Genomic DNA, 21,779 nt, shown 5'->3' on the forward strand with positions numbered 1-21,779 from the left:
TACCCATTTATTTCTATTTGTGCTGTCAACTCATCTATCTTCTTACGAAAGCTGCATACATTCAGATCAAGAGCCTTTAATTTTATCTTACCATTTTTCCTTACTCTGACTCTATTTTCTGGTGCAGTGGAGGTCCAAAGAGACTTGGGGTCCAGGTACATAGATCATTAAAATGTCATGAACAGGTATGGAAAATAATCAAAAAGGGAAATGGAATGCTAGCCTTTATATCTAGAGGACTAGAATACAATGGGTTGAAGTTATGCTGCAGCTATACAAAGCCCTGGTTAGACCACACCTGTGAGCAGTTCTGGGCACCACACCTTAGGAAAGATATATTGGCCTTGGAGGAAGTGCAGCGTAGGTTTACCAGAATGATACCTGGACTCCAAGGGTTAAATTACGAGGAGAGATTACACAAATTAGAGTTGTATTCCCAAGAATTTAGAAGGTTCAAGGGTGATTTGATCAAAGTTTTCAAGATATTAAGCGGAACAGACAGGGTAGATAGAGAGAAACTATTTCTGCTGGTTGGGGAGTCTAGGACTAGGCGGCATAGTCTAAAAATTAGAGCCAGATCTTTCAGAAGTGAAATTAGAAAACATTTCTATTGCTAGATCAATTGTTAATTTTAAATCTGAGATTGATAGATTTTTGTTAGCCAATGGTATTAAGGGATATGGGCCAAAGGCGGGATTAAGGAGTTAGGTCGCAGATCGACCATGATCTCATTGAATGACTGAACACGCTTGATGGGCTGAATGGCCTACTCCTGTTCCTGTGTTCATCTAGAGGGACCTGGGGCATTCCCAGATAAGTTTAATTTTGGATACTTCAGTTGGTGTATTTTTTTGCAATTGGTAGCTTGCTGTATTCTCCCTTTAAAGCTAAAAATTATTTCTCCTGGAAGGATTACAGGTATGAAAATAAAGTCGTTGTAAGGACTTCAATACAACTTGAGGTTCCAGGAAATCTAACCTCGATATATTACGTTAATTTGTGAACTGAAATCTATTACACCACACACCCACAATAGTCCCAAGTAGCTGTGCATTCTACTTTCCCAAGAGAAAACTGGCTCTCAATCAGAGCCATCCTGGTCCCTGATCACACGGCAGCACTGAAACAGGCACAGGATTACGTGAATTGAGGATAAGCTGATTTAACTGTTTTAAATAAGCTTTTATTTTTAAGTAGCTTCAGGAGGGATAAGAGTGAGCTAATACCATTGAAACAAAACCTTAGAACCCAAGTTCTAATGAAGGGTCACACGTGGACATAAATGTTTCAAAAGTGAGGAAGTTATGCTTCAGTTGTACAGAGCCTTGTTCAGACCACATCTGTAGTACTGCGTTCAATTTTGGGCACTGAATCTCAGGCGAGCTATATTGGCCTTGGAAGGGATACAGCACAGATTCATCAGAATAATGCCAGGGCTTAAAGGGTTAAATTATGATGACAGGTTGCTTGTATTCCCTTGAGTTTAGAAGATTGAGGGGTGAGATAAAGCATTTAAAATTATTAAGCAATTCAATAGGGTAGATGTGGAGAAACTATTTCCTTAGGTGGGGGAAATCAAGAACAAAGGGACATAGAGTCATAACGGCACAGAAGGAGGCCATTTGGCCCATCGAGTTCGCGCTGGTTCTCTGCAGAGCAATCCAGTCAGTCCCATTCCCCTGCTGTATCCCCGTAGCCCTGCAAGTTTATTTCTCTCAAATGTCTATCCAGTCCCCCCTCGAAAACATTGAGTGTCTCCGCTTCCACCACTTACGTCAGCAGCGAGTTCCAGATCCTCGCCACTCACTGCGTAAAAATGTTTTTCCTCGCATCCCTCCTGTATCTCTTGCCCAAAACCTTAAATCTGTCCCCCCCAGTCCTTGTACCATTAACTAGTCCCCCAGTCCTTGTACCATTAACTAGTCGGATGCCTCAAAGCACTGGAGAGGTACCACCAACGCTGCCTCCGCAAGATTCTGCAAATCCATTGGCAGGATAGGCGCACCAATGTCAGTGTTCTTGCTCAGGCCAACATCCCCAGCATCGAAGCTTTGACCACGCTCAGTCAGCTCCGATGGACAGGTCACATTGTCCGCATGCCCGATACGAGACTCCCAAAACAAGCGCTCTACTCGGAGCTCCAGCACGGCAAGAGAGCCCCAGGTGGGCAGAGGAAATGCTTCAAGGACACCCTCAAAGCCTCCTTGAAAAAGTGTAACATCCCCACCGACACCTGGGAATTCCTGGCCCAAGACCGCACAAAGTGGAGGAGAAGCATCCGGGAAGGCGCCGAACACGTTGAGTCTCTTCGCCGGGAGCAAGCGCAAGGAGCGCACGTCAACCCAAGCACCCCACCCACCCGCCCCTTCAACCACCGTCTGCCCCACCTGTGACAGAGACTGTAGGTTCTGCATTGGACTCATCAGTCACCTGAGAACTCATTTTTAATGTGGAAGCAAGTCATCCTCGGTACCGAGGGACTGCCTAAGAGGAGAACTAGTTGGAACAGCCTTTCCCCATCTAGCCTATCCAAACCCATCATAATCTTGCACAGCTCTATCAAATCACCCCTCAACCTCCTTTGCGCTAATGAAAACAAATTCAGCTTCCTCAACCGGTTCTTATAGCTAAGATCCCCCATCTCCGGAACAATTCTGGTAGACCTCCATCAGCGCTTTATAAAGGTTCAGCATAACTTCTCTACTTTTGTATTCAATATCTCTACTTAAGAAACCCAAGATCCCATATGCTTTGCTAACCACTCTCTCAATATGTCCCACCACCTTCAGGGACCTATGCACATTAACTCCCAGGTCCCTCTGTCCCTGCACACTCTTTAAAACTGTGCCATTAAGTGTATATTGCCTCTCCCCGTTCCTTCTGCCAAAATACATCACCTCGCACTTCTCTGTATTAAATTCCATCTGCCAATTGTCCGCCCATTCTGCTAGCCTTTCTATGTCCTGTTGCAGTCGATTGGTATCATCCTCACTGTTTGCCACACCCCCAAGTTTGGTGTCATCGGCAAATTTTGAAATTCTACTCTTCCAATATCCAGGTCATTTATATATATCAAAAAAAGCAGTGGCCCCAGCACTGACACTTGAGGAACACCACTGTCTACCATCCTCCAGTCTGAAAAACAGCCATTTACCACAACTCGCTGTTTTCTGTGCTTAAGCCAATTCCTTATGCAAGTTGCCACTGACCCACCTATTCCATGAGCCTCAATTTTGTTAACCAGCCTTCTATGTGGTACTTTGTCAAACGCCTTCCTAAAATCCATGTGGACAAAATCCATTGCATTCCCTTAATCAAAAAATTCAATTAGATTAGTCAAACATGATCTGCCTTTTACAAATCCAGGTGAAACAGCGATTTACTTGTACTTCTCGCAATCTAGTATACTGTATTCGCTGCTCACGATGCGGTCTCCTCTACATTGGGGAGACCAAACGCAGATTGGGTGACCGCTTTGCGGAACACCTCCGTTCAGTCCGTAAGGGTGACCCCGAGCTTCCGGTCGCCTGTCATTTCAATTCACCGCTCCATTCCCACTCGGACCTCACCGTCCTTGGCCTCTTGTACTGTTCCACGGAAGCTCAACGTAAACTCGAGGAACAGCACCTCATCTTCCGATTAGGCACTCTGCAGCCTTCCGGTCTCAATATCGAGTTCAACAATTTCAGATCATAACCTCGGCCCCTATTTCATTTTTACTTATATTTTTCCACTCCTTTCCTCCCCCCCCTTTCCTTTTGTTTCTCTCTCACACCTGGCAGCTATCTTTTGCCCTGCCAGTACACTTTATACCTAATCACAGCCTATTACCATCTCGTCTAGCTTCTAATCTCTTTTACTTCTTTTGGTTCTTTTATTCTTTTGTCCGATCGCAGCCCTGCCTTCGATCTAGTTCCTTTTCTCTCCAGTTTTGAAGAAGGGTCAAACCCGAAACGTCAACTCAAATTTCTCTCCACGGATGTTGCCTGACCTGCTGAGTTTTTCCAGCATTTTCTGTTGTTATTTCGGATTTCCAACATCTGCAGTATTTTGCTATCGTTTTACAAATCCATGTTGGCTCTCCTTAATTAGCTTAAACCTCTCCAAGTACCCGTTAATTTTTCCTTGGTTATTGTTTCTAAAACTTTATCCACCACTGATGTTAAACTGACCGGCTTGTAGTTACTAGGATTGTCCTTGCACCCTTTCTTGAACAATGGTGTCACATTTGCCACTTTCCAATCCTTATTGCACCTCCCCGCATCTAGGGAAGTTTGGAAAATTAAGGCAAGCCCTTCTGCTATCTCCTCCCCCAATTCCCTTAGCAACCTGGGATGCAAGCCATCTGGACCAGGTGACTTATCCACTCTAAGCATACCCAGCCTTTCTAGTACATCCTGCCTATCAATTTTCACCCCTTCCATTGCTAACTTTTTCACTTCTACCGATATTTTGTCAGCATCCACCTCCTTAGTAAACACTGATACAAAGTACTCATTGAGTATTCGAGCCTTGCCCTGCGCCTCTAAGCATATATCACCTTCTTTGTCCCAAATAGGCCCCACCCCGCCTCTTACTACCCGCTTACTGTTTACATGCCGGTAGAAGATTTTTGGGTTCCCTTTTATGTTAACAGCCATTATACTCATATTCTCTCTTTGCCAATCTTTCACTTCCCCTCTCAACTTATTGTATTTGGTCTGGTTCTCCCTTGAAGAATTCACCTGACATGTATCATACACCCTCTTTTTTTTGTTTCATCATCTTCTCTATCTCCCTCGTCATCCAAGGAGCCCTTGGTTTGGTTCCCTTACCCTTCCCTCTTGTTGGAATGTACCTAGCCTGTACTTGGAACATCTCCTCCTTAAAGATCACCCATTGTTCCGTTACAGTTTTTCCTGTCAGTCTTTGGTTCCATTTTTCCCTGGCTAGATCCTTTCACATCCCATTGAACTTAGCCCTATTCCAGTTTAGAAGTTCCAGTCTAGATTCTTCCTTGCTCCTCTCCATTACTAATTTAAATCTTATGATACGATGATCACTCGTACCCAAGAGTTCTCCCACAGACACTTGGTCGACCTGGCCCACCTCATTCCCCAGCACCAGATCCAGCAATGCCTCTTTCCTAGTTGGGCCAAGAACATACTGGTCCAGGAAATTTTCCTGAACACATTTCAGAAATTCCTCCCCCTCCTTTCCCTTTACCCAAGCATTATCCCAATCGATATTTGGGTAATTAAAGTCTCCCAATATCACCACTCTATAGCTCTTGCATATCTCTGCGATTTCCCTGCAGATTTGCTCCTCTACCTCCCCCTCTCACTATTTGGAGGCCTGTAGAATACCCCCAATAGCGTGATCATACCCTTTTTGCTCCTCAACGCTAACCAAATAAATTCTGTCCTTGTTCCCTCAAGAACATCCTCCCGTTCCAACACAACAATGTCTTCCTTAATCAGCACTGCCACCCACCTCCCTTTTTTCCTTCCCTATCTTTTCTGAACACCTTGTACCCTTGAATATTAAGTGCCCAGTCCTCACCATTTTTAAGCCACGTTTCCGTTATTGCCACAACATCATATTTCCACACGGCTAATTGTGCTTGTAACTCACCAACCTTATTCACCACACTTTGTGCGTTTACGTACATGCATTGTAAACCCATTTTGGAATTTTTCGTAGTCTTTCTTAGTCTGCTGCTATCTAATATGGTACTACTTCTGCCTTTAGTACTACTTTCTTCTCTAGTACTATCCAACACACTCATTCTTTTATGCACCTTATTCATCTTTTATACTCCTATATGCTGGTGCCCATTCCCCTGCCAAGCTAGTTTAAACCCTCCCCAACAGCACAAGCAAAACTCCCCACGAGAAAATTGGTCCTGGCTCTGTTAAGGTGTAACCCATCCGGCTTGTACAGGTCCCACCTTACCCAGAAATGGTCCCAATGCCTCGGGAATCTAAAGCCCTCCCTCCTGCACCATCTCTCCAGCCACGCATTCATCTGTTCTACCCTCCTATTCCTGTACTCACTAGCAATTGGCACCGGGAGTAATCCGGAGATTACTGTCTTTTGAGGTCCTGCTTTTTAATCTCTTTCCTAGCTCCCTAAAGTCTGCCTGCAGGACCTCATCCCTGTTTCTGCCTATGTTGTTGGTACCGATATGGACAACGACCTCTGGCTGTTCACCCTCCCCCCTCAGAGTGTCCTGCAGCCACTCAGTGACATCCTTGATCCTGGCACCAGGGAGGCAACATACCATCCTGGAGTCACATCTGCGTCCACAGAAATGCCTATCTGTTCCTGTAACCAGTGAATCCCCTATCACTATTGCTCTTCCACTCTTCTCTCCCCCCCCTCTCCCCGTGCAACTGAGCCATTCGTGATGCCATGGCCTTGGCTCTGGCTGCTCTCCTCAGAGGAGCAATCGCCATTGACCTCACCAGTTTCCAAAACTGTGAACCGGTTAGTGAGCAAGATACACGCTTGGGATTCCTGCCCTACCTGCCTGGTCCTCCTCCTCTGTCTGGTGGTTACCCATTCCCTCTCTGCCGACACATTCTCAGGCTGTGGCGTGACCACTTCTAGAAATGTGCTTTCCAAGTATTTCTCAGCCTCGCGGATGCACGATAGTGACTCCAGCTGCCGCTCAAGCTCCGTAACCCGGAGCTCGAGTTGCTGCAATTGGTGACACTTCCTGCACACGCAGTTGTCCAGGCCGTAAGATGCGTCCAGGATATCCCACATGGCACATGATGTGCAAATTACGGGGCTGAGCTGCCCTGCCGTCCCTCTATTTACCAGACTATGGAGGTAATTTAGCAGAAATAAACTTAAAACTTAACAAGAAACACCCAACAGCTACCCATCATGTTTTTAAAATTTGAGCTAGGCCATTCAGGAGCAAAATCAGGCACCATTCACAACTCCTCAGATAATGAAGCAGTCCATGCCCGCATGCAACAAGACCTGGACGACGTTCAGGCTTGGGCTGGTAAGTGGCAGGTAACATTTGCGCCACAGAAGTGCCAGGCAATGAGTATCTCCAACAAGCGAGAGTCTAACCACCTCCCTTTGACATTCAACGACATTACCAAATCCCCAACCATCAACATCCTGGGGGTCACCATTGACCAGCAACTTAACTGGACCAGCCACATAAATACTGTGGCAACAAGAGCAGGTCAGAGGCTGGGTCTTCTGCGGCGAGTGTCTCACTTCCTGACTCCCCAAAGCCTTTCCACCATCTACAAGGCACAAGTAAGGAGTGTGATGGAATATTCTCCACTTGCCTGGATGCGTGCAGCTCAAACAACACTCAAGAAGCTCAACACCATGCAGGACAAAGCAGCCCGCTTGATTGGCACCCCATCCACCACCTTAAACAATCACTCCCTCCACCACCGACAGTGGCTGCAGTGTGTACCATCCACAAGATGCACTGCAGCAACTCGCCAAGGCTTCTTCGGCAGCACCTCCCAAGCCCGCGACCTCTTCATAGAAACATAGAAGATAGGAGCAGGAATAGGCCATTTGGCCCCTTGAGCCCGCTCTGCCATTCAATGCGATCGTGGCTGATCATCCAAACTCAGTACCCTGTCCCTGCTTTTGCCCCATACCCCTTGATCCCTTTAGCCTTAAGAAATATATCCAACTCCTTCTTGAATATATTTAATGAATTGGCCTCTACTGCCTTCTGTGGTAGAGAATTCCACAGGTTCACCACTCTCTGGGTGAAGAAATTCCTCCTCATTTAGAAGATAGGAGCAGGAGTAGGCCATTCGGCCCTTCGAGCCTGCTCTGCCATTCAATGAGATCATGGCTGATCATCCAAATTCAGTACCCTGTCCCTGCCTTCTCCCCATATCCCTTGATCCCTTTAGCCTTAAGAAATATATCTAACTCCGTCTTGAATATATTTAAAGACTTGGCCTCAACCGCCTTCTGTGGTAGAGAATTCCACAGGTTCGCCACTCTCTGGGTGAAGAAATTCTTTCCTAAATGGCTTACCCCTTAGCCTTAGACTGTGACCCCTGGTTCTGGACTCCCCGATCATCGGGAACATCCTTCCTGCATCTAATCTGTCCAGTCCTGTCAGAATTTTATAAGTTTCAATGAGATCCCCTCTCATTCTTCTAAACTCCAGCGAGTATAAGCCCAATCGACCCAATCTCTCCTCATACGTCATTCCTGCCATCCCAGGTATCAGCCTGGTGAATCTTCGCTGAACTCCTTCCATGGCAAGAACATCCTTCCTCAGATAAGGCGACCAAAACTGCACACAATACTCAAGATGTGGTCTCACCAAGGCCCTGTACAACTGCAGCAAGACATCCTTGTTCCTGTACTCAAACCCTCTCGCTACGAAGGCCAACATACCATTTGCCTTCTTAACCGCCTGCTGCACCTGCATGCTTACCTTCAGTGACTGGTGCACAAGGACACCCAGGTCTCGTTGCACTTCCTCTTCTCCCAATCTATTGCCATTCAGATAATCTGCCTTCCTGTTTTTGCCACCAAAGTGGATAACCTCGCATTTATCCACGTTATATTGCATCTGCCATGCTTCTGCCCAATCACCCAACCTGTCCAAATCGTCCTGTAGTTTCTCGGCATCCTCCTCACAGCATGCACGCCCACCCAGCTTTGTCTCGTCTGCAAACTTGGAGATATTACATCTAGTTCCCTTGTCTAGATGATTAATATATATTGTGAATAGCTGGGGTCCAAGGACCGATCCATGTGGTACCCCACTAGTCACTGCCTGCCACTCGGAAAAAGACCCGTTTATCCCAACTCTTTGCTTTATGTCTGCCAACCAGTTCTCTATCCAAGTCAATACCTTGCCCCCAATCCCATGTGCCTTAACTTTACACGCTAATCTCTTATGCGGTACCTTATCGAAAGCCTTCTGAAAATCCAAATACACCACATCCACTGGTTCTCCCTTATCTATTTTACCAGTTACATCCTCAAAAAATTCCAGTAGATTAGTCAAGCACGATTTACCTTTTGTAAATCCATGTTGACTTTGTCCGATCCTGTCACTGTTTTCCAAGTGCTCTGCTATTACATCCTTTATAATGGACTCTAGCATTTTCCCCACTACTGATGTCAGGCTTACCGGTATGTAATTCCCCGTTTTCTCTCTACCACCTTTTTTGAATAGTGGGGTAACATTAGCTACCCTCCAATCCATGGGTACTGTTCCAGATTCCATCGAATGTTGGAAGATGATCAGCAATGCATCTACTATTTCTAGTGCCACTTCCTTAAGTACCCTTGGATGTAGATGATCAGGCCCTGGGGATTTATCGGCCTTCAATCCCGTCAATTTCCCTAACACCATTTACCTACAAATACTGATTTCTTTCAGTTCCTCCCTTTCATCAGACCCTATGTTCCCCGACATCTCTGGGAGGTTATTTGTGTCCTCCTTTGTGAAGACAGAACCAAAATATGTATTTAATTGGTCAGCCATTTCTTTGTTCCCCATTATAAATTCCCCTGATTCTGACTGCAAGGGACCTACGCTTGACTTCACCAATCTTTTTCTCTTCACATATCTATAAAAGCTTTTACAGTCAGTTTTTATGTTCCCTGAAAGCTTACTCTCGTATTCTATTTTCCCCTTCTTAATTAATCCCTTTGTCCTCCTTTGTTGAATCCTAAACTGCTCCCAATCCTCAGGTTTACTGCTTTTTCTGGCCAATTTATATGACCTCTCCTTGGATCTTATGCTATCCCTAATTTCCCTAGAAGGACAAGGGCAGCAGGTGCATGGGAACCCCACCACCTGCAAGCTCCCCTCCAAGTCACACACCATCCTGACTTAGAAGTATATCGCCGATCCTTCATCGTTGCTGGGTCAAAATCTTGGAACTCCCTACCTAACAGCACTGGGAGTACCTTCACCACACGGATTGCAGCGGCTCAAGAAGGCGGCTCACCACCACCTTCTCAAGGGCAATTAGGGACGGGCAATAAATGCTGGCCTTGCCAGCGACGCCCACATCCCATTAAAACAAATTTAAAAAAAATCAGGAAGCACTCTTTCATACAAAGGGTAGTAGAAATTTAGAACGCTCTACCCCAAAAGACTGTGGGTGCTAGGACTATTGGAGATTCAAGACTGAGAGCGAGAGAGATTTTTGTTAGGTAAGGGTATCTAAGAGATATGGAGCAAAGGCAAGTAAATGGAGTTGAGATGCAGATCAGCCATGATCTAATTGAATGGCAGAGTTGGCTCAAGGGGCTGAATGGCTTACTCCTGTTCCTAATGTTCCTATCTTTTTGTGTTCTTAGGCTCTCCTGGTTACTGCATCTTAGCAAAGTGGCTTCTACTACTCGTGTAAACAAACTGATAACTATATTTTCGAAGCTGCACTACAGCTCACTCACAAAAGGGCCAACAGTCTGAATTGCATATCACAGTAGTGCAGTGTAGTAAAATACTAAATATGGGAATTTCTGCAACTTAAAAAAATTATATAAAGCGTATCACTTCTCCATCTCAACTCCCTGTTTTATTTAGAGACCCTCGCAGGACAGTGACAGGAAAGCTCAAATAAAGCTTGTTAATATAATTGCACAAGAGAACATCCTTCTTATCTCAAAAAGGTGGCTGCAACTAGTTTGGAGAAAAAAAAAACCTTTTGAGTAAGACAATGGTCAGGCATGTCCAGAAAGCTTATTTGAGGGAAATCAAAAATATTTAACAGCTGAATTTTAGCAGCTTTTATTTGCTATATACAGTCCAACGCTGGTGTCAGCGCAATTTTCCTACTATACGCGGTGACCAGTGTAACAAATATACGATGGTGTGAAGTAGTGGAGGCATAAAAGGAGTGAGAATAATTCTGGAAGAACATGCAAAACGTCAGGATATTTTGTTCAGTCCTGGAACTGTTTTAAGAGGCGGTCAGACTGCGATGGGGACAGACGGAAGGTGTCTGTAGGAGGGTGAGTTAAACGGACCCTGAATCTGAAGAATACGGTAACACTTGTCCTACTCCCAATAACCCCACATTTCAATTGAAATCGTCTTTCAAGAACTCTCAAATGTTGGTCACTAATAGTTTATTGGACAGGGAAACTGCTTCTCAATACGCCATTAATGTCACTTGAGTGTGTCCTTTTTTCTTCTCTCCCACATGCTAGCTGTCTTTCATTCTGCCAGCGCAATTTATACTTCATCTAGAGCCATCCTTTGTTTCTTAACCTGTCCCATTATCATCTCCTTTTGTCTTGAATATCTCTTAATGTCTCTTAACCTCTCCTGCCTTCTATCCTATCACAGACCTTCCCTTTTGTTCTTTCATCCCCTCCCCCCCTTTCCCAGCCCCTGCACTTGCTTAAAAATCTGTTCCATTTCCTGCTTTTTTTTCTAGTTCTGACGAAAGGTCATCGACCTGAAACGTTAACTCTGTTTCTCTATTCACAAATGCTGCCTGACCTGCTGAGTATCTCCAGCATTTTCTGTTTTTATTTATTATTAATGTCACTTGTTCGGACTTATCTTAATTGTCATGTTAATTTTAAACGGACCCGGAATGTGTCCAGTTCAGCTAGCCGGCAAGTAGGACTCGCAACAGTGGCAGGAGTTCTAGAGGAGTTAGGACTTAATGGCCCAGAAATTCGGGTCGGGGGCTTCCCTCGGGTGCAAGCCCCTGACCTACACTTACATATCGCGCTGACATTTGAAGACTGGGCCTGCGTGGATTTCCGGTCTGTGGCCCGGTTCAGCTCCCGGCGCGCTTTGCGTGCGTGATCCAGCGGCGTACTTAGTGCGATGAGCCAGCTAGGATCACGTGAGCACTGGGCAACCAATGGGAGTTTACAAAAGTCCATTCATGAGTTAAACATAAGACCTGTCAAACTCATGAAAACCCCGGGCGCCCAAAACAGTACTTAAACTTTAAATAAAAGTTTTTTTTAAATCCCACTAATTAAATTAACTATTAATAACTTTAAAAAAAACTATTTTAAACAATTATTCAAATTTCTGCCAATTTTTTTTTCAAGAAATCAGGTCCAAAAATACACTTACCTTACTGTAAATTCTTTAAAAATAATAAACCTGTGGAAAAAATGTTCTAACTTTAATTATTAGACCACTTACCTTTTAAAACTAAGTCCTTACGTCTGCTTTTTTCATTCGTAAAAAGTGGAGGCCTTCACGCACGGACAAACCTGTCAAAAAAACCGAAGTTCAACGCGTACGCGCTGCCTGAAACGTCGCACGGGAACCGCCTCTTAACCCCTTGGTTCAGAGGAGAGGAAATGCCGGTTTTCCGCGCATGCGCTGTGCATGCTGAAATCCGGCACTTCCAACGGGCCCACGCGTGAGTACCCCGTCCGTACTCGCGCGTTGGGACCGGAATTACTGGGCCAATGACACTTAACGAGATGTAAACAGTTGCTTGAACTGCCCGAAATAGTCGGTGTGCTTGATACGGTTTAAGCAGTGCCTTTGTAATTGGATCCTATGGAAATGGCAATTGGTCAGTGCCATGTGCCTGATACAGGCGGCTGTCTGGGATAAGCGGATATGTTGTAAGTGGTGGGGTCTGTATAACCTTTACTGGGATAAACACGTCTGTAATAGCACATCTCAGAACCCATCAGCTCATCTGACAACATTTCTGTCTTAATTTCATGTAAAACTAACAGTAGGGGATTGATTGCTTCTAACAGCTTTTCAGGCCCACCATCCAACCAATCTGGTTGATACTGACAACCTCCAATCTCATTTGCGGGGTGGGGGAAGGGTTTTTCTTGTAAAACCTCAAGAAGCTGTCAACTTAAAAAGTTAGCATGAGTGGTTTCCACAACATGTACATCAAAAACAAATCAATTACTGTCCAGTGAACATCCTGTAAGTAGGCTCTATTTCTCCTCTATTTTTAACTTCTTTCTCCCACAGTGTAGGCATTGCATTTAGTGGATATTAAACACTTCAAATTCCACGAGGTCTCTGTCAATTTTAATCATCACCTAACTGGCAATTTAAAAAAAAATCTAATATATATATTGCTTGATGGCTGAGAGATGATTACATGGCAATAATGGAATCTTCCAGTTCAGGTGATCAGCCATCCACATGTGCTTCACTCTTGTAATTTTATGATACTTCGTAAGCCCCTTGATTAGATATCTCCTTTGCAATTGCTTCCACATGTTCAGTATCCTCAATTAAACATTGCTTTGTAAAATTATGGACAGCTTTAAACCACCTATGTATTTGTAACAGTAAACAAGGATTCTTCCCATTATGGAATAAGTGCTAAAGTCTGATAGCTATTTCTCTACTTGGATTGAAGTTGGGTAGCCACTCTGGCTCATGCTGTCTCTATTCAGCTGCTCATTAAATTGGGTATTGCTTTGCCCTATTTACTACATTTGAGTTCTAACCACAGTGTAATCTCCAAAGCAAAATGATACAAAAAAAATCCAGTATGTGTCAGGCTAATCTTCAATCATTGACTTCATCGATGGTTTAGTGGGCATATATTTAGCATGGTCAATACTAAGCCATTCATTCTAAAAGTCCTAGCTTCAACCCTGATCTGCAGCTGATATCAATTGGAGCAGCTTTAAGGATGCCAGATGACAACAGGATCAGATTTAAGCCTGTTATCATACATTGTTGAACAGCCTGTAATGCTCACTATCTGTGCTCATATATAAAGAATATTCTCTTGGTGAGGTACCGGAAGAGTGCCAGTGTCTGTGCATCTATAACCCAGTCAGAGTTGATGTCTTCCGGCGAGGAGGGGAGAAACTTGGGAGAAAACTTATTGTCGATGAAACTAAAAAATGATAGTCTTGTTGGAGAAAATATCGCTACTGGTAACACCTAACCTCGGGTCACTTGTTCCAGCTCCTGGCTCTTGACGTTACCATATCTGGAACAATACAGTTGGATTCGCCTGGACCATTGGTAGTTGGGAGCGATGCAGATAATCTAGGATTCTCCTGAGACACTTGTTATATCTTTGGGTTGTTCAGATTCTGAAACTGGGTAACAGTGGGAAGACTTCTTCAAAACTGAACTCTGTCTTGTGTATTTAAACTTTGCCAACTACCTTTCAGACTATAAATGCATTTTTTTTAATATAGCCATCGTTTGGAGGAAGAACAGGCCAGTAGCTGGAGCCGACGATTGAAATTTTTTCTTTGTTGTACCCGTACACAGGACACCCAGAGTGTAAGTATCATTGCTTTTTTCAGTTGGGGCCACCTTTCTCTGTATAGCTAAAATAACCACATCAACTCAATGTGCAGTTACTAAATAATCTACATCAAAAATATAGCAGACATTTGTATCTTGGTATCTTGCTTATGTCTGCCTTTGTCACTTGTTACCATAGTTTGTGCTTTAATGCTGTTAGTCCGATACTAGGTCAAGGCATTCTGTGAAAAATATCCCTGCATTCTTTGGCATACTTTTATGATGGTGCGTAACATTGGGCACTTAATCCATTCTAAATTACTTTCTTGGAACTCACTCCTGCACTAAAAAGAAAGACTTGCATTTATATAGCACCTTTCACTACCTTGGTAAGTCCCAAAGCGCTTTGAGTACTTTTGAAGTGTAGCCACTGCTGTAATGTAGGAAACGTGACAGCAAATTTGCGCACAGCAAATTTGCGCACAGCAAGCTCCCACAAACAATGCGATAATGACCAGAGATTCTATTTTTTAGTGATGTTGATTGAAGGACAAATATTGCAAAGACACCAGGGTGAACTCCCCTGCTCTTCTTTGAAATAGTGCCATGGGATCTTTTATGTCCACCTGAGAGGGCTGATGGTTTAACGTCTTATCCGAAAGACGGCACCTCAGACAGTGAGCACTCCCTCAGTACTGCACTGGAGTGTCAGCCTGGATTTTTGTGCTCAAGTTTCTGGAGTGGAACTTAAACCCACAACCCTCTCACCAAACACTTGTAAAATCCTTTGAGGGACATTAACATAATTTTGGAGCCCTTAATGAGGCCCCAGCTTGCCAGCGACATCAAAAAAAGTTCTGATTTCTTCACTATGCACTATATATAGGCCTGGTTTCAGGAGATCTTCTCTGTGTGTGTGTGAGATCATACAGCACAGAAGGTGTGTGTGTGTGATCATACAGCACAGAAGGAGGCCTTCAGCCATCATGCCTGTGCCGGCTCTTTGAAAGAGCGATCCAATTTGTCCCACCCAGCTCTCCCCATAGCCCTGATCATTTTCACCTTTTGAAAGTTACTGTTGGACCTGCTTCCACCACCCCTTCAGGCAGCGCATTCCAGTTGCAGGAGGGTCGACTGTAAACTAAAATGGCAAGGCATTTGTTGAGCAATTTTGTCACAGGAAAGATGATCTTAGTGGAGGCACTCTCGGCACAGAAAGTAAGTGCCCCAAAGGGCCTTTTTAATGTATCAGTCCAAAGAATGTTGCGAGATGCAAGGAGCTAAATGCCCTTTGACTGAGAGTGCTTATTATGACTACCACGTGAGGACTTCAATGAATGGTACTGATTTGGTCAAGAATGGAGTGAAGTTTTATAAATTGAAACAATAAGTGGCACATGCTATTTGTGCTGCTACTGTTTCTTCTTAGGCAGTCCCTCGGAACCGAGGATGACTTGCTTCCACATTAAAAATGAGCTCGCAGGTGACTGATTAGTCCAATGCGGGACCTACAGTCTCTGTCACAGATGGGGCAGACTGTGGTTGAAGGGCGGTTGGGTGGGGTGCTTGGGTTGACGTGCGCTCCTTGCGCTGCCTGGGCTTGGCTTCTGCTTGCTCCCGGCGAAGAGACTCGAGGTGTTCGGCACCTTCCCGGATGCTTCTCCTCCACTTTGTGCAGTCTTGGGCCAGGGATTCCTAGGTGTCGGTGGGGATGTTACACTTTTTCAAGGAGGCTTTGAGGGTGTCTTTGAAGCGTTTCCTCTGCCCACCTGGGACTCTCTTGCCGTGCCGGAGCTCCAAGTAGAGCACTAGTTTTGGGAGTCTCGTATCGGGCATGCGGACGATGTGACCCGTCCATCAGAGCTGATCGAGCGTGGTCAAAGCTTCGATGCTGGGGATGTTGGCCTAAGCAAGAACACTGACATTGGTGCGCCTATCCTGCCAATGGATTTGCAGGATCTTGCGGAGGCAGCGTTGGTGGTACCTTTCCAGTGCTTTGAGGTGCCTGCTGTACATGGTCCATGTCTCTGAGGCATACAGCAGGGCGGGTATCACTGCTGCTCTATAGACCATGAGCTTAGTGCTGGGTTTGAGGTCCTGGTCTTCAAACACTCTCTTCCTCAGGCGACTGAAGGCTGCACTGGCACACTGAAGGCGGTGTTGGACTTCGTCGTCGACGTCTGCCCTTCTTGACAGTAGGCTCCCAAGGTATGGAAAGTGGTCCGCGTTGTCTAGGGCCTTGTTGTGGATTTTGATAATCGGGGGCAGTACTGTGTGGCAGGGGCAGGTTGGTAGAGGACCTTTGTCTTACGGATGTTTAGTGTAAGGCCCATGCTCTCGTACGCTTCGGTTTGGAAGGGTTATTGTACCCATAATCCCATACCCCTCAACTGTCCCATTTTAATCAGGGTGCTTGTGACGTCAGGGCAGATTCATATAAGTGCCACGTTCAGTAAGAAATCATTTTATGAGGTGTTTGTAACATAGGCTGGAATTTCCCCCTTAAAAAAAAAGTGTGGGCTTGGAGCGTGGGGGCAGTTAAATTGTTAAAAATGGGATTGCTGACCTGAACACGCCCACTTCCGATTTTGCCGGAGGCGGGACGGGGGCGGGTAGCCAACCCGCTGCCGGGGGGTGTTACCTTAATTTAAATATTGCAATGAGGCTGGAAGCTGCTTTTTTTTCCCCCTCCATTTGAATTTAACTGCCTGTGGATGGATTTCGCACAATTCGTGAAATTTGGCAGTTAAACCAAGGGGACTGCTGCATCCAGGAGGTAAGTGGTTGTATATCTACCTCCTGGATCCAGGGTCCCTGCCTAACCCACCCCCCTGCGATCGGAGACCCCCCCACCCCCGGCACGAGGCCTTCGAACGCCTCCCCAGGCCTCCGATCCCCACCGTGAGTCCCCCCCCAACCCGACCGATAATGCTGAGGCCAGCCACATTCCTCCAGTGGCTGGCCCTGATGCTCTTTCCCCCCCCCCCCCCCCCCCCCGATCCTCAATCACCCGATCCCTGGCCGACCAACCCCCTGCTGATCCCCGATTTTCTCCCCCCTCTCCCATGATGCCAGACGCCGACCCCCTCCCCCAATGCTGACCCTCCCCCCGACCGACCCCTCGCATCTGCAGGCCTACCCACCCGCAGCCAGCCAGCCCCTCATTCTGGCTGGCTATGAGCAGGACTTCGAGGCCTCACATGCAAATCAGGCTGTGCCATTAAAGTTGGCAAGGCCTGCGGGAAACCCAGTTCCGCCCTGCCTCGGAGACCCCCCGCCCCCAACCTGCCTCCCTGGAGAAAATTCCGGCCATACATTTTGTTGGGCTACTGTGATACGTATTTAATTAAGTTATACAATGGGACGAATTAGAACTGTAGAATAAAGACCTGCATATATTCTACTATTTTTAAAGTGTTTAAATGAACAAAATCTGCTTTTGATTTTTAAAATATAGTTCGCTGGAGTGCATATTTGAATTTCAATAAAGCATTTGCATTAATAAAACCTGTTATAACATAATTCCTGAATACTAGCTACAAAAAAGGTAGTAAGTGCATTCTAGTAAGTCAAACAGCAGGAGCACTTGTCCCCTCCCCTATATATACACACACACACTGTCGTGCACACACATAAGCTAGCTTGAACCTTCGTACTTACTCGGGCCTCCCAGTTTTTGATTGCTTTATTTTCCTGCTTGAAATTCCGTTGTTCCTGGAATTTTTCTTCTGCATGATTATCAATCTTGAACATGACTTCAAATTAAACTGACAAGATGAACAAGCGGGCAGTTTCCAAATGGAATAAAGCAAATTCAGTTAAGTTCTTTGCATGAATAGTGATCACACGTGGAATTGACTTTTGGTTAGGGTAGTGGAGGCTAAAGAAACAATCGGATGTTGTGATTGGGATACTAGGTTCTTTCTGGGTGGGAATTGGGATTGCCTGAATTGATTTGCTCATCTCTATATATTTTGTGATCAAAAGACACCTTATGAAGCAATCGAACAGTTGCAATTCTGCTAAATGGCAAATAGTTGGTTACTTGCATCTAAAAATGGCAACCAATGATAAATGTACTCCTTTCTCACTCTCGCAGTTAGACATATAAACTGCCCTAGTTACATTGTGGCAGCAAATACTCACTTTTCTTGGCTTTTATGAGCTGTTGCTGGATTTTCTGGCTGCACTTCTGCTTGAAGCCTGATGGAGGACAGCACCAGGTGTGAATGTAAACAGGGTAGAGGGTGCCAGGTCCCCAGTAAAGAGGTACTTTCCTAATACCAGCACTTTAATGTAGATATGTACTTAGGGTGATTTGTGCAAGAGTGAGAACTATATACAAGTAAAAAGCAAAATACTACAGATGCTTGAAACCTGAACAGAAGTTGGAAATATGCAGCAGTCAATCAGTATATGCGGAGAGAACAGACAGTCAACATTCCACATATACGCTCTTCGTGAGAACAGCAGGGATTTGCTCTGACCAGTTCATAAAAGAAGCTGACTATGATAACTAGAGCTCAAAAGAAGTGAAGTTAAAGATGCTAAATGACAGTAAGACAAATGTGTGTAATTATGTTATGGGCAGTTTGCAAGTCTCTCGAGCTCAATTCTTTCCAACTTGCACTATCTGTGTGCCGAGATGGCAAAAGATAAACTTAATAAATAAAAAAAAAAGCCCGTGGTAAATCTGTAATAAATAGAAGTCTTGTGATGTTTCTGTTCTTTCATCTTATTTTTCAACCTCACTCACCACCTTTCAATTTTCATCAGTTTTTTTTAATTGCTCTTCTGTCCATTTCCCTCTTTCTCATTCTTGGACCGTACAATGTTTCTCTCTGTGCTGCGTGCTCTTTCTTTGATTCACCTTGTAACTTTGTATTGAGGTATCTGCAGTTCCATTTTGCAACCCTCTTGCTCCTTACTGTACCTACCCTACGGGTATGAATCAGACACACTAATGTTGTTTTAGTCACAATGACTAAGTTTTATTGGTTTCACACAATTTGCCATTCTGACTTCCTCAGGAACTTGGAGCATACAGTGCATGTGCCAGGCGCAAGTGCCCATTATGCGTTAGTGTTCTTGAGTTTCCGATGATTTGCTCGCACTTTGTGTGATCAGACACGTGCTCACCAGTACTGTATTGACTGCCAACCTGAGGAGTCAGACTTGTAGTAATAGATAAATAAAATAGAATTTCTGATGTGCTTTCTAACATTGTGACACTAGAATATGAAGAGTTGCCTAAACTCCATAATACACTGGAGGTAATCATTATTTTACACCTTGGTTTCAGTTTGAGCTGTTTTGGATTCAAACAATTCATAGAGATTTTCATGTTGTTTTTACTTCAGAGTGCAAATCCTGGTACCTCAGTATTGTGCATTCAAACCTCATTATGAACTTAAGCACATATTGTAGGCTGATAACTTCAGTATTGTACTGAGGGAGCGATGTATTGTCAGAAGTAAAAAAACATTTGGACGAGGTATTGGACCAAGGCACAGTCTGCCAGCTCAAGTGGACAAAAAAGAGCAGGGCATTCTCCTGGTGTATTTGCCACCAATGTTCCCTGTAAGCTGCACTTTGTTTTGCGCAGCCTGTTTCTTTTAATGCGCGGTCCCTTTAAATTTCTGCGCAGGTGCGGTATTTACAATGTCACAGCCGATGAACGGCCTGCGCAGGACCTTTCAAATTATTGCGCGGCTGCGTGCAGCTTAGCGGGAACCTTGCTTACCACTATTCTTTCCTCAAACAACACTACCAAAAATATATTCAATAGTTTGCTCTTTGTGGGACTTTGCTGGGTGCAGATTGGCTTCCTTGTTTGCACACATATAGTCAGTGCAGTTCAAAACTAATCCATTGGCTGTGAAGCACTTTGGGATGCCCTGAAGATGTGGTAAGACACTATATAAATGCAAGTTCTTTCTTAGTACTCATGTTTTCAAGGTCCCACCTTTATTCCCATTTCTGAATGCACTGCTTTATTCTGGTCACTGTCACTGGTCTCCTTTTGGTACCTTGTTAAATGATCATTCTTCATATGAGCATTTGGACAATGAATGTTGACTTTTTTTTTATGGATGGCATGGGCAAGTCTGACTCTTATCACAACCTAGCATCCAATCGTGCATTTTTCAGCAGGCATCACTGTATAACAATTTGAACCAGGGGGCTGGGCAATTTTTATTTTCTTCTTCTCACTCTAGTCTATGACCACTAAGGTCAATTGTAGTGGCCCTACTGGCTGAAGTAAACTAACACAACACAGATGAGGGATTGAACCTGGAACCATTCTAGTCCCTACAGCTCAGTTACACATTGGGTGGGCACAGCAGTCACCATTGCAATTATTGGCCTGGAATTTGTGTTCCCGATGACGACGTATGCCGTCATAAGGCTTCAGACAGGCCCTGCAAGTTCCAGGTTTCCGAATGCGCGAAAACCCAGAGCTTACGATCTGTCAAGGAGATCTACCGCACCGACTCAAAAATCACTTTCGCTGGCACAGATTTGCCCAACTCCTGCCTGGCAGATGCCCACATAACCCTTACGCCTGCTTTCACCAGCATAAGGGTTAATATAAATCTTAAATTAAAAGTTTAAAAATAAAAAATCATGCACAAACATTTCAAATTAGTTTATGTAAATTTTGGCCTGGTTTAGCATTACTTTTCAAAAATTACTTTTAATTAAATTTGAAAATGGAAACATTTTTATTCCAGTTGTATAAATTATTTGGGGATTCACTTATGTTTATGGGGATTTCAATCGTAAATGGAATCCCTAAAACATATTAGGAATCCTCCTTGCTGATTGGAGGACCGGGCCCACGTGATCCCAGGGACGCTTCCTTTACACAGGCGTACGCCGGCAGCCCCAGGAGCTGAAGTCTCCAAAGCCTGGGAGCCTGAAGGTAAATGTGGATTTTTTTATCGGGTCGGAGGCATACTCCGAATGTACATCTCCAACCACAAATTCTGGCCCATTCAAATACATCTCAACTCAGTGTCCCATCAGACTATTATTGCATACTGCAGAGTCGTCCTCTTTTAATATTCATGCATTAGTCAAGCATGATGCCTGACTCCTAAAACCATGCTGACTGTCTCGGATTAGCTCAAAACTCTCAAGCTGCTCCCATATGTTATCACTCATAATATATCAAACACTTTCCCAACAGTAAATGTAAGGTGCACAAGTCTATAATTTCCTCACCCAATTTCTTGATGATGGGAATCACATATTCAATTTTCCTATCCTCTGGGATTAGGCCAGATCCCAGGGAAGCAGGTGGTTTGGAAGCGTCCCTGGGATCACATGGGCCCGGTCCTCCAATCAGCAAGGAGGATTCCTAATATGCTTGTGGGGGTTCCATTTACTTTGAAAAATATCCGCAAGTGAACTCCCAATCGTTCGAGCCAATTCCTTTAGAACCCCAGGATGAAAGTTGTCAGAGCCAGGAGCCTTATCCACCTTAAAGTTTAGCAATCTCCCCAATATGTCTTCTCTTGTGATTGAAAGCATTTTCAGTCTATATTTGCCTTTGAACTCTTCCCCCAATTGTGGAATTTCTCTCCCTATTTCTTTTGTG

At 44.6% G+C, this 21,779-nt stretch overlaps 1 protein-coding gene across 1 annotated transcript in view; it reads left to right on the plus strand.

Annotated features, from left to right (window-relative positions):
• Positions 1–21,779, plus strand: part of dagla (diacylglycerol lipase, alpha) — a 482,446-nt gene that overhangs the window by 329,433 nt on the left and 131,234 nt on the right. The window contains exon 7 of the mRNA XM_086008510.1: positions 14,125–14,212. Coding sequence (XP_085864636.1) covers positions 14,125–14,212 — 88 coding nt within the window. The remainder of the gene's footprint in view (positions 1–14,124; positions 14,213–21,779) is intronic.

This window comes from Somniosus microcephalus, chromosome 15, assembly GCF_052327205.1.
Source record: "Somniosus microcephalus isolate GS21.2 chromosome 15, FLI_Smic_1.0, whole genome shotgun sequence".
Classification (NCBI taxonomy): Eukaryota; Metazoa; Chordata; class Chondrichthyes; order Squaliformes; family Somniosidae; genus Somniosus; species Somniosus microcephalus.